Source organism: Aspergillus fijiensis (assembly GCF_003184825.1).
Source record: "Aspergillus fijiensis CBS 313.89 unplaced genomic scaffold BO72scaffold_39, whole genome shotgun sequence".
NCBI lineage: Eukaryota > Fungi > Ascomycota > Eurotiomycetes > Eurotiales > Aspergillaceae > Aspergillus > Aspergillus fijiensis.
In genome coordinates, this window is record NW_024469015.1 from 82,045 (window position 1) to 108,542 (window position 26,498).

General features: G+C 53.3%; 10 protein-coding genes and 1 non-coding gene across 11 annotated transcripts; 5 read left to right on the forward strand and 6 right to left on the reverse strand.

Moving 5' to 3' along the window:
- Positions 1 to 104: 104 nt before the first annotated feature.
- Positions 105 to 3,934, reverse strand: BO72DRAFT_449901 (uncharacterized protein; the record flags this gene model as incomplete). Its single annotated transcript, XM_040945121.1, has 2 exons — positions 3,437 to 3,934; positions 105 to 3,369 (listed from the first exon to the last, which is right to left on the reverse strand). Coding segments are annotated over exons 1-2 (3,089 nt in total), but the record flags the coding sequence as incomplete, so codon positions are not given.
- A 627-nt stretch (positions 3,935 to 4,561) lies between these two features.
- Positions 4,562 to 5,684, forward strand: BO72DRAFT_449902 (SMP-30/gluconolactonase/LRE family protein). Its single transcript, XM_040945122.1, has one exon. It carries the CDS (start codon positions 4,628 to 4,630, stop codon positions 5,630 to 5,632), a length of 1,005 nt encoding a protein of 334 aa, XP_040799297.1. The 5' UTR covers positions 4,562 to 4,627; the 3' UTR covers positions 5,633 to 5,684.
- Positions 5,685 to 5,820: 136 nt separating this feature from the next.
- On the reverse strand, positions 5,821 to 7,377 carry BO72DRAFT_382796 (sugar porter family MFS transporter; the record flags this gene model as incomplete). Its single annotated transcript, XM_040941487.1, has 1 exon — positions 5,821 to 7,377. One exon carries the CDS (start codon positions 7,375 to 7,377, stop codon positions 5,821 to 5,823), a length of 1,557 nt encoding a protein of 518 aa, XP_040799298.1.
- A 1,573-nt stretch (positions 7,378 to 8,950) lies between these two features.
- BO72DRAFT_173785 (uncharacterized protein) lies at positions 8,951 to 11,728 on the reverse strand. Its single transcript, XM_040939408.1, has 2 exons — positions 11,232 to 11,728; positions 8,951 to 11,171 (listed from the first exon to the last, which is right to left on the reverse strand). The coding sequence occupies exons 1-2, from the start codon at positions 11,392 to 11,394 to the stop codon at positions 9,076 to 9,078; spliced, it is 2,259 nt and encodes a 752-aa protein (XP_040799299.1). The 5' UTR covers positions 11,395 to 11,728; the 3' UTR covers positions 8,951 to 9,075.
- Positions 11,729 to 11,800: 72 nt separating this feature from the next.
- On the reverse strand, positions 11,801 to 13,258 carry BO72DRAFT_173789 (aromatic alcohol reductase). Its single transcript, XM_040939409.1, has 2 exons — positions 13,076 to 13,258; positions 11,801 to 13,008 (listed from the first exon to the last, which is right to left on the reverse strand). Exons 1-2 carry the CDS (start codon positions 13,103 to 13,105, stop codon positions 12,154 to 12,156), a joined length of 885 nt encoding a protein of 294 aa, XP_040799300.1. The 5' UTR covers positions 13,106 to 13,258; the 3' UTR covers positions 11,801 to 12,153.
- Positions 13,259 to 14,872: 1,614 nt separating this feature from the next.
- Positions 14,873 to 15,269, forward strand: BO72DRAFT_470168 (CVNH domain-containing protein; the record flags this gene model as incomplete). The annotated part of the gene is made up of 2 exons (XM_040947006.1): positions 14,873 to 15,014; positions 15,079 to 15,269. The coding sequence occupies 2 exons, from the start codon at positions 14,873 to 14,875 to the stop codon at positions 15,267 to 15,269; spliced, it is 333 nt and encodes a 110-aa protein (XP_040799301.1).
- A 1,478-nt stretch (positions 15,270 to 16,747) lies between these two features.
- Positions 16,748 to 17,171, reverse strand: BO72DRAFT_498219 (uncharacterized protein; the record flags this gene model as incomplete). The annotated part of the gene is made up of 2 exons (XM_040948753.1): positions 16,748 to 16,806; positions 16,901 to 17,171. 2 exons carry the CDS (start codon positions 17,169 to 17,171, stop codon positions 16,748 to 16,750), a joined length of 330 nt encoding a protein of 109 aa, XP_040799302.1.
- A 3,335-nt stretch (positions 17,172 to 20,506) lies between these two features.
- Positions 20,507 to 21,892, forward strand: BO72DRAFT_449907 (uncharacterized protein). The gene has a single exon (XM_040945123.1). It carries the CDS (start codon positions 20,655 to 20,657, stop codon positions 21,726 to 21,728), a length of 1,074 nt encoding a protein of 357 aa, XP_040799303.1. The 5' UTR covers positions 20,507 to 20,654; the 3' UTR covers positions 21,729 to 21,892.
- A 1,133-nt stretch (positions 21,893 to 23,025) lies between these two features.
- On the forward strand, positions 23,026 to 24,723 carry BO72DRAFT_433373 (uncharacterized protein). Its single transcript, XM_040943196.1, has 2 exons — positions 23,026 to 23,146; positions 23,211 to 24,723. The coding sequence occupies exons 1-2, from the start codon at positions 23,092 to 23,094 to the stop codon at positions 24,518 to 24,520; spliced, it is 1,365 nt and encodes a 454-aa protein (XP_040799304.1). The 5' UTR covers positions 23,026 to 23,091; the 3' UTR covers positions 24,521 to 24,723.
- A 525-nt stretch (positions 24,724 to 25,248) lies between these two features.
- On the reverse strand, positions 25,249 to 25,320 carry BO72DRAFT_t191. Its single transcript has one exon. It is a non-coding gene; the product is annotated as a tRNA-Arg (tRNA).
- Positions 25,321 to 25,742: 422 nt separating this feature from the next.
- Positions 25,743 to 26,234, forward strand: BO72DRAFT_498223 (carboxymuconolactone decarboxylase family protein; the record flags this gene model as incomplete). The annotated part of the gene is made up of 2 exons (XM_040948754.1): positions 25,743 to 26,005; positions 26,063 to 26,234. 2 exons carry the CDS (start codon positions 25,743 to 25,745, stop codon positions 26,232 to 26,234), a joined length of 435 nt encoding a protein of 144 aa, XP_040799305.1.
- Positions 26,235 to 26,498: the final 264 nt, after the last annotated feature.

The following is a 26,498-nucleotide window of genomic DNA, read 5'->3' on the forward strand; positions in this document are numbered from 1 at the left end:
GGTTACCATATGCTTGTACCTATACCATCACGTGCGGTTCTCGACTGCTTGGAGTAAGGAGGGAGGGGGTGGATGCATGTAAAGAACCTCTGGTTGGAGGTAAGCTTCCTTGGCATTTTACAACTTCAGATACATTATCCAATTCCAGTTCCAGTTCGAAGGAAAGAGCGGTCTTCGAACATTTGCAATTATAGCCAATTACAAAAACAAGGGACGAAAACACTTATCACCCAGTTCGTCAGCTAGCCAATAGCCAAAGTATCCTTGGGAATACCGTGATGCACGAGGTGTTTTTCTGGCTTTTGGGTCAAAAAGAAAATCCTACTCCTATCTCCCTTCTGCTGTAAAGTGGTAGATAATATCCTGAAAGCTAACGAGAAAGCCCAACCAAGTGAGTAATGAGGTCCGTGAAGAGATTATGCAACAGGCCGACACATCAACACAGAAGTTCAATTATCCAAACCCAAATATACGAATAAAAGCCCCGGTTGGATACTAATCACCCCCATACAGTACATGCACAGATGAAGTCGGAGTGACAGGACCGTCGCCCGTGCGGATGACGACCTTGACCTGTAACGCGCGCGCCTCCCGGATACAGCACGAGAGACACGTCCGCCCCGCGCGACCCACGATAGCATGATACCCCACCGAGGCGCACCACGCGCGGGCGAAAGTCTCCTTCTCCCGGGAGCCGCGCGCGTCCAGGATCATGGTCTCCTCCGGGTCGAGGGCCGATCGAATGCGGTCCGACGCCGCGAATTCCTCCGCCAGGGAGGGAAGGTGGACCCAGCGGTACGCGTAGCGGCAATGCAGCGGGTGGCCCGGAAGACGGTGGTGACGGTGGCGGTCAGACGAGGCGCTGAACGGGGACGATGATCGCTGATTGGGTAGATTGCTACTGCTGTCGCTACTACTGCTCGCGACGTTCTGAGCGTGGGGACTGATGATCATGCCGCCAGGCGGGCGGCATTCATGGGAGGAGATGAACTGTACGTTGTACTTCAATGGGAACGAGAGTTGTGTGTCGGGGGCCGCTGTGTCAGAGGAAAGTGAAAAGCGCGCAGTTGCCTGCTCGACCACTGTGATCGGATGCTCAGCGGCCGGGGGTTGCTGGGCCTTGACCTGGAATGTCAGCTCCTGGAAGGCGACTCTCAGTTTCATAGAGGAGTCGCTTTGGTCGTCGAGGGGCAAGCTGAAGGCGCCGCTGGTCAAGTCCCCCGGGCCCAGGGGTGTGGATTCCAGGGCCAGCTTGGATCCCTGCTTGATCCTCGGTTTTCCAGGTCTGTTCTGAGGGTCTTTGGCTTCAACCTCGAACCAAGTATTGACCAGAGGTTGAGAGGTCGACGAGTCTTTGGGCAGAATCGGGCTGGCTTGCCATGCCAAGCATACTTTGGTCCCTTCCAAACAAGCCACCACTCTGCCAACGATGCATTCTTTGCTCCACCAGCTCCGTCCGTCGTAAGCAAAGCCACCGTAAAGATTGACAACCGGCCCCAATTTGGCCATGGCGTCGGGATCATTTTCCAAGATGGTACTGATGAGTAAGTGGCTGATGGAGGAGCCGGGGATCACAAAACCCGACAGCCAGCTTCTGGTGGCCCAACCGCCAAGATGATTACGATTGCTGTCATCACCCTTATGGTGTAGAAGCAAGAGACGCCGAGAAGAGTTTCTGCTATACATGGCTTTCCGCAAATCGGGTATCTGGTACCCTGCTGGGAGAGTATTAAGCTCTGGGTTGGTAAAGACGTCCTTGATGATTTGGCCATCTTGGTCTCCACCAATCTTTGACCTAAGGGTTTCCTTGAAATCGTCCAAGCGCGGCCAGCCTAGGTTGTCGGCGAAGACAAAAAGCCCTTTGAGTTGCTGCATCACATGATTGGGCAGCAAATGACATCTCCACGCCGACTCATTGTGAGGGGTGGCTGAAGACGAATGGTGAGTGATGCTCGAGAAGAAAGACCGATGATGATGTTTTTCGTGTGAATGACCGACTTCCTCGTGGCTTTCTGGACCGGGGCTGCCAGGCTCGAGCTGATAATCAAGATCGAAGCGGTCCATGAATCGCCGTACGACGACCAGATCCCAGTTCAGCTTACCGTTTCGCAACCGGTCGAACTCATAGATATCGCGTAGCGAGATGCTGATGTCCTGCGATTCTTGGAGCATCCCGACGCGGACAGTCGCGTCCAAACGCAGCAGAAGCTCGGCAGCAAGCAGCATCTGGACCAGAAACCACTTGCGCTCGAGAGTCGTATGCACCCATGGCTTATCCGACACCGAAATGTCGATGAAGTCGCCGTCCATGTGCGGTGACTGCTCCCAGAGCAGCTGGCCAATGTGCAGACGCCAGTCGATGAGACTGAAGTCCAGCCATGCCCCGGGGGTGGCCAGCACGACAGTCAAAGCCTTGATCTGGACCTTTAGGCTGTGCGGATCGCCCATGTCGGCAATCAGAAAACGCACTGGCGGGTAGAGGAATTTAGTGAACAGTTCATTATAGAGCTCACGTGTCCCTTCGATGTCAAGTATCGTCTTCGGTCGATCCCCATGGAGGATCTCGTAGCGCAGATGCTTCAGTGTCTGCAATCGCTGCACCAAGACCCGTAGATCAATGTCACGGACACCAATTTTCTTCCAAAAGTTCGGCCCCTCGCGCAACAGTTTCTTGCGATCGTGGACAGTACCATCCGAACAAAGGGCGTATGGTTGGCCGTAACGCTCCAACAACTCGAACGACTCGGTTGCTGGCAGGCTCGATAAATGTAAGTAGTCTGGCGAAGGCCTTGGTACCCCGAGGCCTGGATAGCGGGTCGCGTCGGCCACGGGAAGCTCCAGGAAATAGCGGAACCCGACCGTCCCTGGATCCCGCCCATGCATCGCCAGCATATTGGGAATTTCCTGTACTCCCACGTCGAATGTGGCTCGCTTGGGCGCATCGCTTCGTTTCCAGTTACCCAGATGGGCCGGGACATCGCCCTCAATGACCCAGTCATCCGGTACCGGAAGGTGCGCATGCAAAGTGCATAAGGTGTATGAGGCATGGGGGAGAGGCCTCCTATCCCAGAAGCATTGAATGACCGGGTCGTGATCGTCGAATGGAAATATGACCTGTGGGAACCAGCGGTCATGCTTTCCTTTCTCCAGCATGAAATACGGGGCTCCCGAGAAGATGACCTCCACATCCTTCATCGTCAGATGGTGTTTATGCGGCGATGGCGCATGGTGGCCTGGTTTCGGCGAATGGCCAGGCTTGTGATCTGGGTTTGGGGGGTTTTCGGCCGAAGACTCGTGTACCCCACTGTCATGGCGGGTGTGAGAGCTTGCAGGGGCATTTTCCGACGTCTGTGATGGTGGACTATCTGTCTACAGCAGTGTTAATCACGCTGATCGTATCAAACTCAGCTAGAGCACATTCGAGCTAGAACCTTACCCGACGCGGGGATCCAGGGTTCGACGGGGAATCAGAATTGGAAGAGCCGTGGTGTTTGTGGAAGATCTCATGGAGCACGCCTTTGGCACGGAGACCGTGGCTATGATCCGAGATATCCGGAGCCGATGATCTTCGCCCACCGTTGCCCCGCGGGACTGCATCTCCCTCGTTCGGCGCGGTGGAGGCGATGGAATGTCGTCGTCCAAAGATAAAAGACATTGCAAATGTATGTATGTATGGATAGGAGGATGTAGGATATGAGTTTCTTGCCGTAGCTCAGCAAGTATGCTGCAATATATCGCTTGTGTGGTGGCTCATGGCGGTCGGGGAATCTGAAAGCCGGAATGCGGGTCGCGGCTCAAGAGCGACGGGCGGCGCTTACATGGGGCTTAAATAAACTGTCCCCAGCAATCAGACCATTGGTGATCGACAGGAGGAGCCACAGTCCTTGGACACATCAAATAATGGAAGGGAAAGGAAGATACTCAGTCGCAGTAGGGCGCCAGAGAGAAAGAAGAAAGTGAGGAAAGACGGAAATGGGTCGATGACGTCGTCATTGGATTTGCTCCCCGCTCCGGTTCCCTCTAACCTATTTGGGATAGCTCATTTATTCACCTGCTGACAACATTGTTGAAGGTTGTCACTGTAGCTATAGTGGGGAGTGCAGTACAGTCCCTTTCTTAGTTCTTGACTCATGCAATACGACAGAGTACTTATACAGTACAACGTACACAGACTTTCTCAGAATACTTAACATCAAACTCGAGACATCCATGCCAAAAGTGCTCACATAGAGCGAACCATGACCTTGGCTGATCAATGAACCAGCGTCCCAATCTACTTCTGGCGGGGCGGCTGTTGATCAAGGCCAGGGAAGGTTAAGAGGAGAGAGGGGTTAAAGTATGGCTTTCTGATTGCCTTGATGGTGAGAGCATGATGATTTTAATGAACACATGTCGAATCGGAAATCATCCGTCAAGGTCGTTGACCCATGCGGATATGCTCCGTCCACCCTCGGGTATAGGGCAGATGCGTATCACGAGACACGGATACGACCCGTTGCACTGCGGGCGTACCCCAAGAAATAGGATAGAGCTAGAAGAACAGAGAAAAACAGTACAGAAATAACTCTCTTCAGGAGAGCGCATCATTTGACTAGCGTTGCTACTAAACATCAACACAACCACGGCCATGTCTCTCCAACTCCAATTCACCATACCAACCACCATTCAGGCCACCGAATGGACGAGCCTGCCCTCGCAATACCGCCGCCCCGGCGGGCAATCCGAGCATAGTCTGCACCAAAAGCGCGGCCACCCGCTCGACTCCTTCCTCGAAGGGCCCCTCTACATCCCCTCGCTGGGTCGCTTGTTCGTCGTCGACATCCCCTACGGCCGGATCTTCTCGATCAACGCCGAAACCCGGGAATGGAAACTCGTCCTCGCCTACGACGGCGAGCCCAACGGCCTGGCCTACCACCATCCAACGAACCGCATCCTCATCGCCGACTTCAAGCAAGGCATCCTCGCCTTCGACCCGACCGCACATCCCGACCCAAATGACCCTCCAATGCCACTGGTCACGCGCTGTCACGGCGAAAGGCTCAAGGGCCCCAACGATCTGGTGGTCACCTCCACCGGCACGGTCTATTTTACCGACCAAGGCATGACGGGCTTGCATGATCCGACGGGTCGGGTGTTTCGGTTCGATCTTCCCCCAGACAATCACAATCACAGCGCAAACCAGCAGCATGTCAAGCTAGAGTGTGTGCTGGGCAACGGCCCCTCCCCCAACGGACTGGTGATGAGCCGCGATGAATCCGCCGTCTTCGTCGCCATGACCCGCGACAACGGGGTTTGGTACGTCCCGTTCCATCCGGATGGGAGCGTGCAGCGCGTGGGCCGGTTCGCCAGCTACTATGGGATTGGCGGGCCGGATGGGATGGCAATGGATGTAGTGGGGAATATCTTTGTCGTACATTCCACATTAGGGGTGGTGTTTGTGCATCGGCCGGATGGGGAGGTGGGCTGGCGGATTCGGTGGGATGCGGGCGCAGGGAAGAAGATGACGAATTTGACGTTCGGGGGACCCGAGGGAAAGACGTTGTTCCTGGTTGAGAGCGAGACGGGTACGGTTTTGGTGGTGGAGTGGTTTTGGCAGGGGGTTTTGGCAGGGAATGACGAGGGGGAGAAGTAGGACTTTTGATGGTGATAGTGTATATATGCATACGTGGAAGGTTGGATAGATAGTGATATAGAGTTTTGTGACGATCATCCAAGAAATAGTATCGTTAGATTCACTCTGTTGACGCGATGAGCTCGCACGAGCTTCTTTTGCTATAACCCAACCGGGCAGACTATCTACATCTTATGGGATTGTAGACCTCAAGCAAATTCCCGCTGCTCCTCAGTCGTCCCCTCTGCCTCAACCGCCTTCTCTCGATCATCATCCACCTGCGCCGATGGACTACTTTGCTGAGGTAACCGTCGGGCCATGGGCACGATCTCCCAGATGGTAGGCGCCTCCCGGAACACCCCGTCGATCAGCTCCAGGTCGCGGTTCATCGTCTCAGGGAAGAAGAGCAGCACGACCACAGGCACGCATGCACAGGTGCAGGCAAACACAATGTAGTACCGCCAGCCAATCGTGGTCAGCGCCACGGGGGTGACCATCGTGATGATGAAGTTCCACATCCAATGGTTGGCGGTCGAGACGGACGACATGACTGCACGCAGGGGCGCGGGCGCTATCTCCGTACAGTAGAGGAAGTTGCCGCCCAGGAACCCAATGGGATACGCCATGTTGAAGAGGAAGATGAAGACAGCCGCCGTAACCGAGGCAGCATGGTTGGAAGCCGGGAAGCTGGTGGCCACCGCCATGGCGATCATGCAGAGACACATGCCTGTCCCGCTAGTCACCAGGATCCAGCGGCGACCCAGCCGGTCGACGGCGGCGAAGGAGAGGAAAGAGCACAAGAACTTCCAGGTCAGGGCACTCGCAGCGACAATGGCCGGAGTGTCGCCCTGTAGGTGCAGGTTGTCTTGGAAAATGGTGGTTGTGTAGATCGAGATCATGTTGCCGCCCACCAGCTGCTGTAGGGTCTGGATACCCAGGCACAGGGCGAAGCGGTAGCCGAGTCGGTGCGGGTCGTTCTTCCGGAAGACATCCCGCAAGGAGATTGTAGGCCCTGTCGAGAGGGAAGCGTCAATCCGAGAGACTTCGCGGCGAATCAGGTCATGGTCGCTGGGCATGTCATTGAGCGCGGCGAGGGCTTCGGTGGCGGCTGAGATCCGTCCGCGCTGGACCAGCCAGCGGGGCGATTCCGGCAAGGTGAAGATAGAGAAACAGATCACTAGTGAGAAGATGACTGGGATAGCGAGCGGGATCCGCCACTGGAGGGGGGGTGAGGCAATCTTGCTACATCCCAGATTGATCCAGCTGGACAAGAAAAATCCCACACAGATGAAGATACCTGAAGTGATGACTTGACGCCCCCGTTTCCCCGCAGAAGAACTTTCAGCCTGCCACACTGGCACAATGACACTCAACTGGCCCACCCCGAATCCCAGGATGATGCGTCCCACGGTGAACTGGGCCAAGGAGAAGGCCGTGCACTGGAGAATTTGACCTACCGCAGCACAGCAGCCTCCAACGAAGATAGTCTTGCGTCGACCGAGCTTATCGCCGATAATGGAGCATGACAATGCCCCCAGTAGGGCCCCTAACATCAAAGTCCCATTGATCAGCCCTTTGATGGTGGATTTCTGTGCCTCTTGAGCTCCGTGGGTGTTGACCGTGTCGATTTGTGGGAAGAGACGGATCACATCCGAGAGGGTGAGGAGGGCAGAGAGCCCAGCCTGGTTGTATCCGTAGAGTATAAAGGCCGGGGCAATTACGAAGATTCTCTGAGCAAGCTGGAGACTTTTGGCCGACGAATACATTTTGATGATCGGGTAGCGAGTGCGAGAGCTGGATTTGAGATAAGAATATGAAGATACAAGGCTGCGGTTTGAAAGACGGGTGGATGGGAAACAGGGTTGTTAAGACCTTTTGGACAGTTCAGTCCGCCAGCTTAGTGCTGGAGCATGACCTCATGCAACTTGATCTATGCGAGTATAAGCTGACCTGTTATCTTGTGGAAACCCGGGGTCCTCGCCTCCTTTGACGAGCGGATACATCCCGACATTCCTTGCGGGAGCTAGGTCCAGGGGCAATCAGCGGTGGAAGAGGGGAGTGCTTTTGACATGAAGCAAAGATGTGATATGATTCGTCCGGGTCAAGGGATAAGCTGATATAAAGGTGATTTATTCAATGATCGGAAAGTAGGTGCGGTCGTTGGTATCGCCGAAAGCTGGTTTTGGAGTGGGTGATTGCATGATGGTCGACGAAACCTTCTGCGTCCATGCTTCTTGTGTAGCTGTCGAGGGTTCTCGATGGCCCTTCAGTGGAGACCAGTGAGAAGATTTATCGTGTCAATCATGTTAGTAGACAGCCGTTATTCACAACACCTTTGTCGTGCCACTGCAGCCGTCCAAAATCCTGATGCAGCCTCTGCCCTAGCGTAGGATAGCCCTGGTCACGATTTGCTTTCACAATATCAAGGAGCGTGAAAATCTGCCTAGACTGTAGGAGCTTCTTTTTGATCTTTTGTTAGGCTATACACACGCGAAATATACTGTCCTGGTATGTAACCTACTCTAACAACCAGGAAATATACTCCTCGGCCAGCTAGATTACAAGTTGACAACAAGTTCACTTGGTGATTAATCAATAGCGATACTTAGGTATACAAATCATAATTTGAGAATCAAGTCTGTGAGCAAAAGTTATTGATTTCAAGATGGTAAATTCTAACAATTTCCAAGTATTTGGTTTTGCTGTCATTCAGCTGCCTTAGGGGGGTCACTATTGTGGGGTACCTGTACGAGAATTCCGGGCCATCGTAGCAGAATCAATGTAAGCAGTCTTCAGTGTTTGCATTTTCTTCATCCGGAGCTTTCTCAGGAGTATCCAGGTCTAGACCGACCAAGGTGCTTTCGAATGGGAGCATGCAAGAAAAAGTCTACTCTAGAAAGAACCTGACAGGAATCAGAATCCTGTAGAGCAGAACCATCTACTCGATCGATATCTTGACAATCCTTTTGGCCGTGCGGTGCAACGCTCTCATCAGAACTACCATGTGAGACGCTAACCCCGAGGCTTTGTCAAACCCCAGGATACTGGGTGAGATGGCCAAACTGTGTTGGATTGATAAAAGGTAGATGTCTTGGTCAGACGCAATGCTGCTACAAGTCTCGCACCTAATCTTGCTACAATCAACATCCGAAGAACGGCCCAGAGTCGAGTCAGAGTCAGTCGACGAGTGCATGTGAGAGAGTTTCAATCATAATCAGCCTGAAGGCTACCGCTCCTGACTGCTGTCATGGTCATTGGAGCTATGATGTTGCTTTCCATGTATTAGCTGAAGAGATGAGATCTATAATATAGTAAAGTAATAGTATCTAGTGGGTTGTGGAGTGATGGAATGTGAATTTTGTATATCTGAGATATTATCTCTTTTGTTTTATTTTTTCTTGTTTTCTTTTATTTTCTTCTGTTTTTGCTTTTTCTTCTTTTTCTCTTTTTTTTTTCTAGGAGGCTCATATTCCCGAAACAACAGATTGCATGATTCTAGCCGCTTTCTTGACCAAGTCCCGATCATGGGTTGACAAGAGCGTATGCACAATCATGTAGACAACCTCGTCCGTGTGACCAACTCGCTCTGACTCCTTGCGTACCGCTGGAAACTCCGTCCAGATCCTGGTGCAAATCTCGATCGAGGAATTGTGATATTGCAGCCAGGCATCCTCATTTAGGACGGCGATTTCCGCATTGACGCACTTTCGCAGGCGTCTCAAGGCGTCAACCATAGTCAGCTTTGGCTCGGCCCCGTGGCGGATGGTGGACTTCACAAACTTTTGGCACAGCCGAGATTCACGCATAACGCGCGTGATCTCGTCCGCGGTCCACTTGTGCTTTCGTCCTAGCCAGCGGATTTGGACTTCCCGAAGTGTGGTAATGAGCAGCGGGAATTCCCATCGCTTGGCCAGATCGACATCTTCCATCTCTCCCGCGATGCCTCTTCGGGCGTTTCGTCTGGCGCCTCTTCTCGCGCCTCCTCTAGAGTCTGTTCTTTCAGACTCGACTCCGCCTAGGGCCCGGGCCAGCGAGTTGGAATAGCTGTACCAGGTCTTCGGCCGTTGTTGGCCGCAGAACATGTCCGGGTGGCGGCTTATCAAACGCTCCAACCCGGGCCACAACCATCCATCCGGCAGCAGCTTTTCCCGCTTTGCTGCGTGGTAAAGATGGCATAATGCGAGTGGAGCTGGCGCGGAATTGGACCAGTACAACCCATCACAGTAGGCGATGATCTTGTAGATCATCAACAGCCGTCCGCACAGCCAGGGATTTGAGCGGAACCAAGAGATGCGGCGATGCGAGGGAACGCAGTCACGCGAGTTGAGCCGGGCAGATGTGGGAGGGGAGTCCGCGCCGTCGTCGTCTAACACAATTTCCGCCTGTAGCAGCCAATATGTGTGACCATACAGTATTTTGCGGAGTGCCTCATCTACATTTTCGAGATACGAGTACCGCTGACGGGCTTGACTCATTTGCGGCCTCGTGGCCTCCATGAAGTCACGCAGCTCAGGCCATGCCTTGCCACTCTCCGAACCCATGGTCAGTCGCATCTTGACGTAGAACATGATCAGATAAAGCGCTGTCAACGAAGGGGTCCCAGTCCTAAACGCGTGGCACAGATACATCCCACACAAGTCCGCATCTGGCAGTGAGTGTGCCTTAGGGGTAGCCAAGAATACCTGATTCTGGACTAACGCCTCGTCGAGGAGCAACTGCAGGAGCAGGCGCCGGTTGTCTGAGTCCCAGTCATAGGTTGGTACCGGGACGCGAAGAAGGTCCGAAAGAGCCTTGCCTTGCCTAGCATACAAAGCAGCCGAGAGCGACTCCAAGATGTAGATAAGGTCTTGGAGGAAGTGTGGAAACCCTGAGTTATCGCCCTGGGTTTCTCCTTTTCCTTGCGCCTTCTGGCGCACCTCGCAGATCTGGTACAGCGCATTTACCCAACCGTCTGGGCAATTCTCAACGCCACCAGCTACCCAGAGCTCTTGCTCAGTGTCGAAGAAGAGGTGGTGAGCCATCTCAGTCGCCAGTGTTGCGGCCTCGAGTGTCATCCGTCCCTCCCGATACCCCTGCCACGATTCCTGCACGTGATGCGTCACCAAGAACAGGTCCTCCAGCAACATCTCCAGCGCATATATGGGAGACGGGGTAATCGCCTCCTCCTCCGCAATCTTGCAGTTCACCGCAACGATTGGCGGAGCTTGAGAGGTGCCAGCCGCTGCGTGGCGGTCCGGAGTCTCGTCCGCGACATCTTCGACCGTCAAAGCCTCGAAGCGGTTCACCAGCGCCGCCGCTACGGCGTCGATATCATCCTCTTCCGCTGCTTGACCCGCCTTTGACCGGAACTCTTTGGGCAAGATGGGTCTGAGGACTTTCTCGACGTCCTCCAGCACGCCGATAAAATGTGCGTGGCTGGCGTTTGAGTCGGCGTCGCCGCCGCCGTGCTCATAGTGCCGCAGCTGGTACCGGCGGCGCACGATTGAACGCCGCAGTTTGATAGCCACCAGCCGCGGCACCTCCTTGACGTGTCGGCTGGCGACAATTGCCGTCGCCCGCTCTACGAACTCGTTCAAGGTTAGAGTGTATTCTTGTGAGTCTTGGGGAGGTGCTGCGTTACCTGCCTCTGCCTCCTCCCTGGCAGCCCTGCGCGCCTTGCCCTTCAATCGGCCGGGTCCCTTGGGCCCCTTGAAGTCCGGGTGGGCGGTCAGTAGCCATGCGGCAACGTCGTTGGTGTCCTGCTTGTACTGAGCGTACTGGCTAATGTGGGTTGGAACAGACATCTTGTCGATTAGCTTTTTAGTGTTTGTGTGTGTGTGTGTGTGTGTGTGTGTGTGTGTGTTTGAGCGTGTCCGTATCAATCAAGATTGAACAAGACTCGTGTGTGTTATGTCAGAATCACTCCCTCGTCGTAGTTTGATGACCTATATATACTTCTCGATAGGGGTCTAGAGTCGCTCTATTCTGACCCTCCGGAATGGGCCTTTTCTGTATCATCGTTTCTAGTGCTTTTTTCCAGGTCAAATCAGTATGTTGTATTCCGAAGGGGTAGTACAAAGCACAGCAGAAACTTCTCTGTTCCCTATTTTCCATCAGAGTCACATTGTTCTCTTGAGGTAGATTTTCGCAAAGCACCATTGTTTCCGCGAAGCACCATTGTTAGCAGGGCAAGAAGTCCCATGGAACCCGGTTTGAAGAACGGCATCACGCGAAGCCGCTACACCCACATCCAGTCCAGTTACCAGCCCAGTATCCGGGACCCCAAGGCCTCCTGAGGGTGGTTTTGGCCATGGATGATACTTTCATTGATGGGGCACTGCCATTTCTATCTCGATGAGTTAGCTCATGCTATCCTAGACACTTGACGGCAATGGCATTGCACTGAGGACACGAGGGGATGGTATCTTAGAACTCACTACCCCACAACCCTGTCCTTAGGGCCGCAGAATACACATAGCTCCCTCACAAGACAGCCTTCAAGCAACATGCTGTGTACTTCCAACAGACCTAATAACAACATGAAATCATTATGATCACTCATATCAAACACTAGCCACCAACTCCCGTAGCTCCTCCTCCGTCAACCTCCTCAACCCCAGCAACTCATTCGCGAGCTTCTGCTCGTCAAATAAACTCCCATACCCCTCTCCAAACAGGGACCGACGGATCAAATTGACCGCCACGATGCCAGGATGAGGCTGAGGCTTGGTCAACTCCGCGCGTCCAATCCGCTCCAGCTCCTCGGTAGCGACGACCTTGGTCTCCAGCGTCTTCCCGGAGAGCGCGATCAACTGCTTCTGCGTGACGTCCGCCTCGCTCACATACAACGCCGCATTCTTCGTGGCCTCGAGATTCTTCACAATCCCGACGACCGCCCGCCCGATGCCCAGCAACGTGGTGCCGCTGACCTTCTGGTCCCCGCCGTCGTAGAGCTCCGCGACCGGGCCCGCGAGATTCACCAGGAACCCGGAGCGCAGGCCCAGATCCAGGAACGGGCCCGTGAACAGCAGACTGTAGCTCAGCGGGGAGGTCCGGGCGACCTGCTCGAGGTACTTGCGCGAGGCGACCTTGTTGGCGAAGACGGGTAGGGCTTCGTTGAGCGGGTTGAGCGTGTCCGTGCCGAACTCGGAGGGGATGAAGCGGGTGACGCCCGCCGCGATCGCCGCGTCGATCAGCCGGATGGTCGACTCGCTGGGGAGGATGGCCCGGGAGTCGACCACGACGTCCTGTCCCTGCAGGGCTGTCTGCAGGGATTCGCGCGAGTCGTAGTCGACGGGGATGACTTTGACTTGGTTGTTGTCGATGGTCTTGTTGCTGTCCTGGCGCGTGAGGACTGTGACTTCGATTCCGGCGTCAATGAGTGCCTGCACGATGCTGGGCCCAAGATTGCCGCTTGCCTGCGGTTGTTCTGTTGTTAGCTGTATGGTGTCTGAGGTGGGGTTTCCGGGTGTTAAGAGGACATACACCGGCAATGGCTACTTTGGGAGAAGACATTGTGCTATACGAAGAGTTATGCTATGTGGGATGATCAGGAGTGATAGACGGTGTGGAATACTGAGGTGTTGGGTGAATTTATGAAAGGCCGATGAGGGGCTGAGGGTGCTTTGCTGGCGTATCACAACGGATGGCGTTACCCCGCGTTTGATGGTGCGATTGCGTTTGCGAGCTGCAGGCTTGGTAAGCAGGTTCCTTCAGCGCTTAACTTGTAGTCGCAATCAATCATCTCAAGATACACAAGAAATGGCGGAGATGAGCAATGCTTAGAAGAGCTAGCGGAACTGTTCCGGATTAGCGATTTAAGTTACTGTACAACGGCAGTTGTGTTGTCAGAAGAGCCCGAGAGGTCGAGGTAGTGAACGCCGGTGACCTCTGATAAATCCCTGATTTTTGAGGCTATATAGACAAGCTACTGCAGGTGTTGGGGTCTGATGTCAATTCTTTATATTTGTATATAATGGAGGAAAAGGAGGTTCAGATAACACCTGGCTACACTTGGCTACAAGCAAAACGTTTTGTCTGGGATACAGATTCTGGGAACCCAGTTGGTCATTTGAAATAACTGAGTAGTAATATAGACTAACTATGCCTGACTGCTAATATACAGATTACTAGGCATACAAGAGTCAATTATCCATCAGTCTACAGTTGTGATATCTTTATTTCAAGGCATATACAAGCATTAGCATTCTAGGTCTGGGCTGAACAACATGAGTCTTACTTACTTGTATGTTTCAAAAGGCTTTGGGGGCGCTAGTAAAGTATACACAATACAGAAACCACGTACGCTGTGTGATACACACCGCCTTATACATATATGTTACACATTTCTACCACCATCACGTGACCATGTTCCTTATAACTTGTCCTGTAATCTGCTGTTTTACCGATAAATAAGGTTATTAGGATGTGTACAGTTACCAAGTGGTAGTGAAACACCTTTGTACATGCTAAGTCAGTAATGTAGCTTCCACCGGGCTATGCGCCATCTCTTGTTCTTCTCAAAGAACAAGTGGCGCCACGATCAGGCAACGATTGTGGCTGATGTGGCTGATGTGGCTGGTGGTCTGCGATGCTAAATTTAGCAGTTGACGGTGATGCCAGCTCACCACGCCAAGACATTAAGATGGAGACAGGGTTCGAATCTGAAACTTTTCCTCAAGAATGATAATCGATAGTCTAGGCTATGGCACCAATGATGGGTGAATCAAAGTCCCGTTACCCCACCTCCTCCCCGCCGTGCTTTCCTACCCTTGCGGTGATCAACAAGAGACCTTCTAGAATACGATCCCACTAAATTCATTTACTAGCCGGCCATACGTGTGCGGCTGCAGCTGCCAACTCGCAGCAGCTATGTGAGTGGCGGTAGTAGCCACAATCAAGCCCTCTGAGTTCTGCATCAAGCTCCATCCGTAAGCAGGCAGCTCCTCTCTCCCCCACAGCTCCCTATCTGCCGTGCGCCTGTGAGGCGAGGCGAAGCGATAGACACCCCTCTGCCCCACTTGACTCGCATCCGTACAGCCACTATGAGGCAAGTCTGCCACTTCGCGTCTTGGCCGACGTCTATCCCGAGGCTTGGTGGGTAGGGCAGCAATGCGGGCGGTGATGAAGGGGAAGAGCTACGGAGCTACGGAGCTACGTATATAAACAACAACCCCACATCCCACCCCTCCTCCTTTTTCCCTCCCACAACACACCTTCATCTTCACACCGTCTTCCTCCATCACTTCACTCAACTCCTCTACAACCCATCTCATATCCATCATGTCTTTCCACACTTCCTGCCAGGACATCCACATCGTCCACGAGGATGGCAGCACCATGCTGTGCTGCGTTGCCCGCGACAGACACGGCGAATTCCACCCCCGCAAGATTCGTCTCGACCAGCACATTGGCAACACGGATGGTAGGCCTACACTACTCCCCTTATTCTTGTCGGTCATATGCTAACATGTCATCGAATCAATCAGGCTGGTTCATTTGGGGCGGTGAGAACTTCACCGAATCCGCGAGCGATGTCCGCCTCGAAATGACCGAGTACGGCCCCAAGCTCGTCGCCAACCTACTCACCCGCGATGGTGGCTCCCGGGGTCTTCAGGGCATCATGCTGTCCGACAAAATCGCCAACGAGGATGGACGCTTGAGATTCTTGGTGGGTTAAGCCGTTTACCTTACTGATTCTACACACACTGGACTGAAAGCTAATGAATATCCGTCTCGATAGGGTGCCTGAGTCATCATTTAAGGTCACTTTTAGCATAGGGATATGGTGTTCTGTTATTATGGTTGAAAATAGTTCGAGCCGATCGCATAGCTCTGAGATCAATGTACCAACTTTTCGTCTTGATGCTCGCTCTTGCCAGGGTTGAACCGGGGCCGCCCAACTTCTCGCCCAACTATAATTAGTTTGATCGATTGTTGCTTGGCAAACGTCGATATATCAGGACCCAGGGGGAGGTTGGGCTGGAATCAAGCACTCCCACTTCCCTTCCATACGATGTAGACATGCCGATCGAATGATTGCGCTACTGAGTTTACCCCTGTCTCCAAGTGAAATTATCTCTGCGCGGGTCTTTCTGAAACGCGGTAAGACCCAGTCGAAGGATGCGGTGCGAGTGACGGCTTCAGCTTGGTTTGTAACACGGTCACCGTCAACTAGAACTCTACTGGTACTCATCTCAGTTTGCTTACCAGTTTCCATTCCTAGAGAAACTGTGTTCTTCGTGGGTCGTCATCTCGAGGGCAAAATATACAAACCGCTCAATTTTGGATGCCTCATACACTGTGCATCTCCAAGCCCTTTGTGCTATGAATGTAATCCTTTTTCGAAATCTATATAAAGAATTGTAAAGTAAATTACTAGGGCGTCCGTACACTTCCGACGTGAGAGATGTCCTCAAATTGCGGTCGTCGCGGCATGTTTCAGGATCTAGTTCATTATAAGAGATATAATCTGAGATACCAAGGATAGTGAGCCTAGATTCCACTCCAGTGACACATTTGACACTAGGGATCCCCAGACACCTGATCACCTGATGGGGACTACAGGCGTTGGAGCAATCCGCAAAACACTCTAGTTGCAGAGAGGAAGAAGCAGGCAACCCTTGGGCAACATGAGTAGGAATATTGGCTCTAACGGCTCGATACGCCTGGCTAAGGTGCCAATGACCTTACCTCAGCGCGACAGACGATGCTAATGTTGTCGCAACTCAATAGGCATGCAGCATCTGCAGGAGGAAAAAGCTTAGATGTGATGGCAATCGGCCTGTGTGCCTCATGCAAACCATTCAATCTACCTTGCAAGTATGAAGCCCGAGCACGGCGGCAGAAAACCCATTGGTAAGTCTTTCTAATGGTTGGAAGGTCATGGACCCCTGCTTCTTATTCTTTCTGGTGACAGCGACATGCGTGACATCGAGAAACGCGTCGAATCACTGGAAGGAAGGTTACAGCAATCATTCCGAGCCAAGAAACCACGACTCGATCCACGCAGCGAGGATCTGTGCAGTTCCACCGATGAGTTGAAGTAGACCCTACAAGCACCCGTACTCCGCGGGATGAGGTCACCAATACGGCCTTACAGTCGGTCTCTTGAGTACCGGTAGGGATGGAAGACGGAGGTGAAAGATCTCATGCTATTCAAAGCTCGTGGTACTCCTGCATGGTGTCAAACTTGACGTCCGTGGGGATCTCATCGACTGCAGGGGACGAGTGGCATCGAGGGAGCCATGGAGTTGATACCAGACGTTGGGATCCTTGGTCTGGTAGATCGCTGTCGCTCGGCCAGCCAACCCTTTCCAAACCCTTGCTCGAAATCCCGATCGAAGAGTTCGAAGAGTGAAGCCAGCGCATTCGACCGATCCAGCGTGGAGACATCCTCTGCGTTGATGTAGGTGGTGAACGTCGAGCCGAGACACAGGCCCGCATGGTCCGTGTCGACCGCCACCGTGCTCTCGTGGACGGGTCTTTCGTCGCGCAGCTCAAGCAGTTCGTTGGCGGCCAGACCGCACCTCGCGTGTAGGGCAGCAGCAACCACGGAGGCCTTGATCGGACCGGGGATCATAGGTTCAGAGCCCCCGATGAAGCTGACTATATCCGATAGGCGCTCTCTGACGACCTAATTTCTCCGGAAGACTCGAATCTACTTCTCTCGGGGAAGCTTTACAGTTCCAGCTGCGGAAAATTTCACAAACCCGCTGGTCGCTGGTCTGCCTCGGAGTGCCTAACCTCATACCTTGTCCAGACGGGTGCCGGAGGTCTGGATCACCCTGCAGGGTCCCGCGGGCCGGTCCGAACCCGACCACGGGAGCTCTAGTATCTGACAGGATCATGAAAAATGGAAGTAACGATAGACAAGCCCCAGTTTTGATCCTGGACTCCTAGCATATGGCTACGACTTCATAGCCTACGGACTCCTGCCTTGGCGGCCTGAGGCCACAGACCATGCAGGGAGAGGTGCTGCTGAGTCAACCGTCCTTCGCTTCGATAACTTAGTTAACTAGTTAGCGGTTGACTACCTGCAGATGAATAAGCTAGGTGCTCTTGTATTCTAAATGACTTCAATAGAGGAGGATGCTCAAGCTCCAGCCGCACTGCCACAGTCACTCCGCCAACCTCCGGACTGGCTGCAGGTCCCACATCCTCTTGGCGCTGTCCTATCGCGGTGCGCCGGCCACAGAGTGATTCTTATTCGCTCCATTTTGCGGAGACAAAATTCGATAGTCGATCAGCCACTGCTCCACTTCTTCCTATATTCTCTTCAGGACCGGAGCGAGTTTCTTTTCCCTGAAAGAGACTTCGACGCTGACAGGCGGTTGCGATTGCGCGCGGGTCACGACAAGACTCAATTGCGCCCAGCTTTCAGGGCGACACGAGCTGCTGGCTCTCAATTTGAGGGTAATCTAAACATAAATATTGGGTTCTGCGACTGTAGACCATATCATCACAGAAAGTTAAAGGAAAAATGGTCATTGGAAGGGTTGTTGCTGCAGCTGGCTAGCGGTCGAGGTATCAACTCGATACACGCCGTCGATGAGACAACACTTATTTGCTTGCTTTGGGGCTGGGTTTGTCTATGTAGTCATGTATATGAATGAAACCCCGACGCGGGGATGATAGACCCACTGAAACTCCTAATGCTTGCGGAAAGCTCGGATGCTTCAGCCAGTGACTCGGTACCGCAAATTGCTGTTCCTTTGCGGGGATGTGCATGATCAAGAGGTGCGACTATTGACATGCCAAGTCAGCCACACGAGCCCTCCTCGACATATCATAGAGCTTGACTGGAGGTGGTGGGCATCGTGCATCATGCACACCCACCCCACCTGGTACGATGTAGGGCACGGCTATCGCCGAATCTAGTCAGGTGATTCGAGGTGTTTGTGGATGCCCACCCGTGTGTGGCTGGCTCACTGAACAGCAGACTTTAAGACTTCAGCCGAATGAGTTCAACCGGTCTTAAATCAGTCTTGGGCACTATGCCTGCCTCACAAGCGAGAGCCTGGTTTGCATTGTAGTCATGGCTCTGTGGTGCCGCGTGTTCGGGGGTTGTCTTCGGCGGCTGCCTGAGGAAAAGCAAGCGCAAGAACGGCCTTCAGCTGTGGCTAAGGCGCAGCGGTCCAGAACTTAACTTGGTGGGGCTGGTCCGGTCCATGGGATTGATCGAGACTCCCAGGCTGGTAGCCCCTGTGACTGAGTGCCTATGAATAAGTACGTGTCTTCGTGAGTATAAATACCACGGCAAGCTACTGTGCTCGCCCATCATTCATTCCAACACCGCATCTAGTCTCAGTCTTCTGTTCTCAAAGAAGTCAAGCTTTCGTCGGCTATCCATCAAAATGACTATTGCACCTGCTCCACACGGTCGTATGCAGCGCAGTATCAAGTCTCTTCTGGAAGCCTGTGATCTCTAACTTGCGTGAATATAGAGCCCAACAATACGCCCGAGTCACTGCAAGGGGCACAGGCGGCCGTGAGCCAGAGTCTAGCAGCCATTAACCAGGCTGTTCAGGACGGTAACACCCGATTGGCCGACGAACTCAAGGCCAACCACCAGGCTCTGTTCCAAAGATGCAAGGAAGAAGCCTAGCGACATGGTCTTACGTCTAAGCCGACTGCAGAGCAACGGGAGGTCTCGGCAAAGGCATCCCAGCAAGACGGTACGCCTTTCTCCCAAAAACCGCACGCTTTGTCCCCAATATGAGCTCTGGAGGTCAAGTGGAGAGTGCTCATGGCTCATGCATCCATCTCTTCAGACCAGGAAGCTTCCAACTCAGCCGACGATGTTCAAGCCAACGAGGCCGGCATGAAAATCTCGCGCACGAGCTCCGCGCGGAGATTAAGAGGTTGCGGCACCAGGCGCCCGCGGGCGGGGCGACTGGGATGATGTGGAAGGAAATTGGAAGTCAGGCGCCGCCGGTAACTATGGGTATGGCGACATATGCTACCTACACATGCAAGGGAATTTCTCGGTCAGATGTCGGACCTATTGGTCCTGGAGCGACGGGAGCGGCCGAGCCTCGTGCTACTGGTCTTATGGGAGTTTCAACGCCGGAATCACTTCTGGCCACAGCGTGCAGAATGCCTCCGAGTGGAACGACGGTGGTAGCTCCTACCATACCTGGGATGGGCGGATTGTGCGGTTCTATCTCAGCTAGTGACTTACTTGATGGAGTATCTTATGTGTATGAGCGAATCCATCGATCCTGGTCAAAAGGATGTCTTGACAACGGACACCCTCTCCAGGGGAACATTGCTTGTCACGCTTAGCGCGCATTAGGAAAATCCAATGAGGTCTCTTGACAACGCCGGCGAGCCCGCTGTCCAGCTCTATCTGCCCTAAACTCAACTCGAAGTTATGGTAGCGCACTATCAAAGAACCATTGTAGAACGTCTCTTATTTAGCGTTCTTAGGGTTCTTCGGGACTGCAGAAATTACTGTTGGCGTCATTTTAGAGGAAGTACCAATGATTGTCTTAATAATAGGAGATTTCCTTATGAGGCTGATTGACTAAAGCATTGGGGTGCTAGTCTTACTACTATCGTGGCGTATACTACCAGTAATTACGTGTGTAGTGTCAAGCATACAGTGAGTGTCGATAACAACTGCTAGAGACCTATTGACAGCAGGTAAAGCCTCCGCCCTCCGGCTTCGTCAAATTACCGCGACTATCTTATAAGCATCTTAGAAAGCGAAAGAAAGGTTCTCTAAGGGAGAATTAAAGTTCATGAGTCACGGAAAGGCTCACTTCCTTGAACTAAAGAAATGGAGACTTTTAGCCCGCCGACAGTGAACAGTAGTGGCTTGGCAGTATGCCCCAAATTTTGGACTTCATAAATTGGTACCATGCAAGGCGGTGAGGTAGCGGACATGAATATTTTCTATTTCCCTTGTGATTTCGGTATCAACATAGCACACTGCACGCAACTGTTTTGCAGCGATCAACTACATACTTACCCATCTTAGCGGGAGCATATCGCCGAATTGAATCTCTGGCAGCGCTGCATCTTTTTCTTCGGAGGTACTTCAAAGAACTTGATCCCAGTCATGTCTCTGCTCCTCAACATCCCGGTTGAGCTGCGGAAGCTCATTATCGAGCATGTGCTCTATACCCCGCTCAGCCCGCCCGTGGCCCCTTGTACATCCGATGCGGTCAAATACCGCGATATGAGTTACAAGGCATGGGCCTCGGGAGTGTATTACACGCAGAGGAACAAGCCCAGCTCGTCAGACTGTCTATCTCTTCTTCTCACCAATCACCAATTATCCACCGAGACTCTCCACATCCTCGAGCACAGGAGAGTTGACTATACTCTCGATATCTCTGTCAAAGATGACTTGGAGCTCTACCTGACGTGGCTGTCCGTGCCCTGTCTCACAACCCATGTCTCGACCCTCTACGCGCACGTGCGTCTGTTCGGTCACATCATCGAGCAGCGCACCGCGCGCTGCCAACTGGGCGATGGCGGCCGGCTAGGCTTCCACTGGTCTTTCTACGCGGCCCTGGAGCGGTTCCTCCGCTATGGTCCCGTGGGGGAGAAGAAGCGCGAAGACGAGGAGCCTGAACCCGAGTCTTCCGCTCATCGATGTCGCGACGACACGGAGGATTTCCAGGATCGAGGGGTCGCGATCGAAACACTGGTCCTGGACTTCCAGTCGGCAGAGCTGGAACTTTCTTTCCCGCCCGAAGATGTTTCATACAAGCATTGGCGGTGGTGGCATTGCGGTCGAGACATGAGGAGTCCTAGCGCAGGTTTGGAGCCGTTGTCGTCGTATAAAACGCGTCCCCAGTGGCTTTGTCAATATTTGAGGATGGAGATAGGAGGTCTCCTCAAAATGAGCTATCACACTGCAAGGTACGGACAGCCTTTGTACGAGCATATTGGGACCATCCGGATGCTTGTGGATGGGCAGCTGGTTGACGAGCTCGACCTTGCTGCTTGGTTGGCTCGTCTACATTTTACCGATCCAGGGGACACGATGGGTCATCTGGTCAGAGAACAGAGGCTATCTAGCTTTGAGGAATGGAAGACGGAGACTTGGTCCTTGAGGAAAGAGCGTGGACTGTCTGTGATATGGCCGTCAGATGATGATAAGCTAGGGCCAGGGGAGAATAATTAATTTGTGATCTGGGATTGGGGAGGGGTGAAAGCCGACGTCAGCCTGCTAGGGCAAGCAGGTTTTCTGGGGCGCCAGAAGCACCCAAGAGGGAATCTACTATCGGCACCCGCCGTCCCTCTTAAACCACCCTCGTTGAACCCTTAAAGCAAGGCCATATTCTAAACCTCTCCCCACTAGTAACGAGTCTACACTTAGATCTTTCATGTAAAAGCAGAACCATTCACAGCCATTTCGGCGTTCCTAAGAGCGTTCCCAAGACAAGCACCTCGGATATTAAAATTAAGAGTCGGCAAATTCCGCGCAGACTGAGACATGGGAGGTGGGCTCACTAATCACCTGCATTAGCAGACGTTCTACGAGGAAACTAAATCCCTAAAGCACCAGAAAGATGCATTAGTTGGCCGGAGCAAGGGCTATTTGGCTGGCGACATGGTCAAAAATTGTACCTGCTGATGCTACCTCATGCATCTCGTATTGCGCATTATCCACAGAGTTCGATGGCTGAGGTTGGAAGTGTCCCGTGGACAGGCTAGATCAGAGAAAGCAAGCTGAATACTCTGATTAGATTCACATATGTCTCAAGCTATCAAAATTACGTCTTTTGAGCTGCGATCCGGATTGTACGCTGTAGGTGGTTGCACTACACAGGCAGCCCTAGAAACCTGAACCGGAGCAGGTCTCCATGGCATCCATGAATTGCAAAGTGATTTCGTGGGTTGGCTAAGGCAAGCCAGGTGCTGCGGTTGAGTTAAGGGTGAGATTTTAGCGTCAGGACAAAAGTCAACAGCATGCATCTAATACAGCTTTGAGCTTTCAAGGCTAGTCTTCTGAAAGCCAGTAATATCATGCTAGTGGGTGTAACATCTCAGCTACCACACCATACCTGCATAGATCTTGATTGGACCCTGTTATACTCAGTTGATCACCAACCTTTCTATGATAGATACAGCTGCTGGTTGGTTTGCAAGGCTGCATGCACCCGGATAGTCTGATCACCGATCAGTAATCAGCTTGAGTCAGTAACTCGAGCTCACAACTTCAGGTACAGAAAGACCCCGCACGCCAAGCCAATACTTCAGGTTTCGTCGGGGTCCCCGCTTACCTGAGGTCTGCCCTTGGCTGGAACCTGTCCTCTAAACTCTGTCCCTGACACACAGGGTCTGCGCTTGTCTCACGCAGAGACCAATCTCCAGCTGTGCCAAGCGCGTGGCCCCGCAGAGTATCTGCAGAGTGCATGCTATGCAACCTTGGAGGGGGGCTCTTCTCCTTTCTTTTTCTTCACTTCCTCGCGCACAGGTATAAATTGTGCTGAGTCTCTGCTCAATGGATACGCCTCACTGGTGAATTGTATTGTACATACATCATGTATATGATGCTGTTCATAGCGCTGCTGTTCGGCCTCGCCGCCGGCCAAGATGGTATGCCCGCCCTCTAGCCCTAATCCAGTTACTCGTATCAATCACAGCTGACTGATTGAAACAGCCACCACCAGCGGCCAATGGCTCATCACCCTCAACACCTCGATCTTCTGGCCTACATCCACAGACTACTTCTACGGACCTACAACTGGCCCCAATGCTGCGGTAGTCACCTGTAATGCGGCTTGGATCGAATGGGCCAGTCGTTCCTTGGAGCTCCGCTCCCTTGGCCCAACCGCGACGATTGAGTCCACCGGATCGTACGCCACCAGCGCCGGGGCCTGCCGCACCTCGGTGACCCCCGAAGCCTGGTCCAACACCCACACGGGCCCTCTTACCACCCTCTGCGACGGGATCCCGCGTGCGGTGGGCCCGCGCGAAACTGCGACCGAGTACTTCCCCGACGCTAGCAGTCCCTGCTCCGAGGGGTACCAAACCTTCACCGAGACCGAAACCCTATACCGCAATCCCCCGGACCCAACCCCAGACTGCACCCTGCAGACTAGCGAATGCATCCCCATATGGTCCACCTACTCTGAATTGGAAGCCTCCTACTACGAGACCATCACCGCGGCGCCCCCAGGCGACACCAACAGCCCGATCCCGCCGTACTCGTGCCCGTCAACCACACGCTCCTACCCGGAGGAAAACCCCTGCTCAGCGTGCCACTTCCTCCCCGGCACAGCCACCCTCTTCTACTGGCCCGTGACCACCGCCGACGGCGACCTGTGCCAGCAAAACGGGACCACCGTTTCTCCCTCCGGGCCCAGCACCGCCATCGTCAACGGCGAGACCTTCATCTCCCCGACCGTCTACCTCTCCTTCACCTCCATCTACGCCTGGAGCAACCGCCGCGCCCACCCCGGCTCCCAGTGCGGCGTCTCCCACAGCAACGAGATCCTCTCCATCAACCCGGCCACCCTGTCCTCCGTCCGCAACCACCGCAACGCGAAATACCCCACCGTAGGCACCGCCTACCCCTTCAACTTCGCCGAGTTCATGCCCCACCACCTGGAAGGAGGGGGCAACGACAACGACACGCAGTCGTTGATCCCCTGGCCGCAGTACCGGGGCGGCCAGCAGTGCCCGCTCTACGACCCGAGCTGCACCATCATCCGCGACGATTATCGGCCGTGGGTGCTGCTGCCCGAGGAGGTCCGGCAGATCGACCCCGGCTGGTCGGTGTGCGACGAGAGCTGGTATATCCCGCCCGTGACCATGGTGCCGTTGGATCGCGAGGTCATCACCGTGACCGCCACGCCGGAGCCGGACGCGGACGCGGACGCGGACGTCCAGGGGTTCTTGCGGGTGGCGGCGGTGCCCGGAGAGGGTCCCGCGGCGGCGACTCCGGCGCCGACAGAGCTGGGGTGGTGAGTGAGCCCTCCGACGGGGGCTAGGGCCGCCCTCCGGCGCTAGCTAGGTGATCCTCGTCTGCGCGAACTCGGATGCATGTATAGCACCTACCTGTCCTTAATGAAGTGAAAACACTGGTATTGACAGTCAAATATCGGCGATTGGCTAGCCTTCACGTAACCTTCAAGTAATCAGTATTGAAGTACCAAATATGAACATAAGGCTTAGTATTGGGAATTTTCCATCTTGAATTCGGATACCGGGGGAGCAGGACACCGACCAAACCACAGGAAAACGACTATAATCGGTTCATATTCCGATTGAGGTTAGCTGGTATAGGTTTTGTTCTGGTATTCTCGGCGCTGTGATTGTGTTTGTGGGTTGCCGTTGTCGAGCCCTTCACGGAATAAGCCTGTAAATATATACCAAGATGCAAGGTTGATCAGTCACGGGTCTTACACAAACCATTTCGCTCTTGCTACAGTCTACTGCGAATGCTGTAATCGTCTCGTTGCACAGATTGAGAATTGGCATGCTTCCAGGCCAGACAGACAGGAGATAGAACAAAAGCAGTTAAGAAAAAGAGATTGGCTGCGGAGTGACTCCAAGTTATGACGCCCCAGGTTGTAGTCGCCAAGCAATGGCCTTGTTCTTGCTGCACACTTTGTGCGGATCAGAGATAAGGTCCCGCAACGAGAGGGTCTACACTACAAGCTTGACCACACGCGAAGGAAAAAGACAAAAACAAATGACCTACGCAGGGCTCGAACCTGCAATCTCTTGATTCGTAGTCAAGCGCCTTACCATTGGGCCAGCAGGCCAGCTGTTAATACCTGGCTGGATTTTTGGCATAATGTTTCAGTGCGCAGTCTTGGTCCACACCTTGTATCAAGGCCGGCAGCAACCTTGTTGATCCAAGAGATACAGATGTATATGAGCATTCACCGTTATTCTTCATGAAAACATAGACTTCGGAGGGTCGCGTGTGATTCATCATAGGAATCGCCACCTGAACAGATTTGCACTTTTGAAGAACCGAGGATGATGATATTATACAATCTACTTCACTCGGTAACACCGTACAGCGCTGGGCTGAACATACAGCGAGCAGGACTATGTATCGGAACTCCAAGATAGTCCAAAACATTCCACCAGAATACTTTGTATTAATCTCAAGCCCCGTTCTACGGACCGAGAACAAGGAAATATTGTTCAAGAAACGACCCATTACTTAGAACAAGCGATGTCCCGCCTCCCCTACCCCGACTACCACACCCCGCACGCCAAATCCCATCCCACCCTCAACATCACCAAACTGCTGTCCCACAGTGCCACCATCGTCGACCACTGGACCGCTCTAGGAAATGTTCAATTTAAAGACCTATTTCTCGCAGACCGCGAGGGCGAGCTGGTGATCATGCTAACGACAGCCAATTTCCAATCGACCTACGAATGGACCCACCATGTGCTCGTGGCTTTGAAGGCTGGAGTGACCAGAGCACAGCAGTCCGCGCTGGCAGCATCATCGAAACAGATCAACTACTGAATTATCGGGATACATAGCCCCGAGGCGTGGTTCAGCCCGAGAGATATTGTGCTCCTGACGTTTGTGGAAACCATCACCCAGCAGCCGGAGGTCGGCGACGAGCTGTGGGAGCGTGTCAGGCAGGAATTTTCGGGAAGGGAGGTCGTGCAGATCATCTCGCTTCAGGTTCGTCTCTTCCGTGTGAGATGATGGCAGGGCAAAGTTGTTGACTGGGTTCCAGGGATTCTACTATGCGTTTTCGAGGTTGACTACTGTTCTGGAATGTGGGTTTGATGAGTGGGCTAAATATAAGATTTGACCTATGTCTCCTAGTGCCCGAAAGACGGCGCAAATATGTGTCACAGACAGGTGGGACCAGAGCACGTGAATATGGAGATGGACAGAGGAGATGATGGTATGCGGAGTGAACATGTCACGTCTATTGAAGCAACTCTTGGCTCACTCTTGTGAACG

Excerpts from the sequence above, each read along its gene's own strand:
- BO72DRAFT_449902 (XM_040945122.1), top strand. The coding sequence starts at position 4,628 with ATGTCTCTCCAACTCCAATTCACCATACCAACCACCATTCAGGCCACC.
- BO72DRAFT_173785 (XM_040939408.1), bottom strand. The coding sequence starts at position 11,394 with ATGTCTGTTCCAACCCACATTAGCCAGTACGCTCAGTACAAGCAGGAC. Across the intron at positions 11,172-11,231 it reads CAGGGAGGAGGCAGAGGCAG|AGCGGGCGACGGCAATTGTC; the intron begins GTAACGCAGCAC and ends ACGAGTTCGTAG.
- BO72DRAFT_173789 (XM_040939409.1), bottom strand. The coding sequence starts at position 13,105 with ATGTCTTCTCCCAAAGTAGCCATTGCCGGT. Across the intron at positions 13,009-13,075 it reads CCAAAGTAGCCATTGCCGGT|GCAAGCGGCAATCTTGGGCC; the intron begins GTATGTCCTCTT and ends GAACAACCGCAG.
- BO72DRAFT_449907 (XM_040945123.1), top strand. The coding sequence starts at position 20,655 with ATGTCTCTGCTCCTCAACATCCCGGTTGAGCTGCGGAAGCTCATTATC.
- BO72DRAFT_433373 (XM_040943196.1), top strand. The coding sequence starts at position 23,092 with ATGTATATGATGCTGTTCATAGCGCTGCTGTTCGGCCTCGCCGCCGGC. Across the intron at positions 23,147-23,210 it reads CCTCGCCGCCGGCCAAGATG|CCACCACCAGCGGCCAATGG; the intron begins GTATGCCCGCCC and ends TGATTGAAACAG.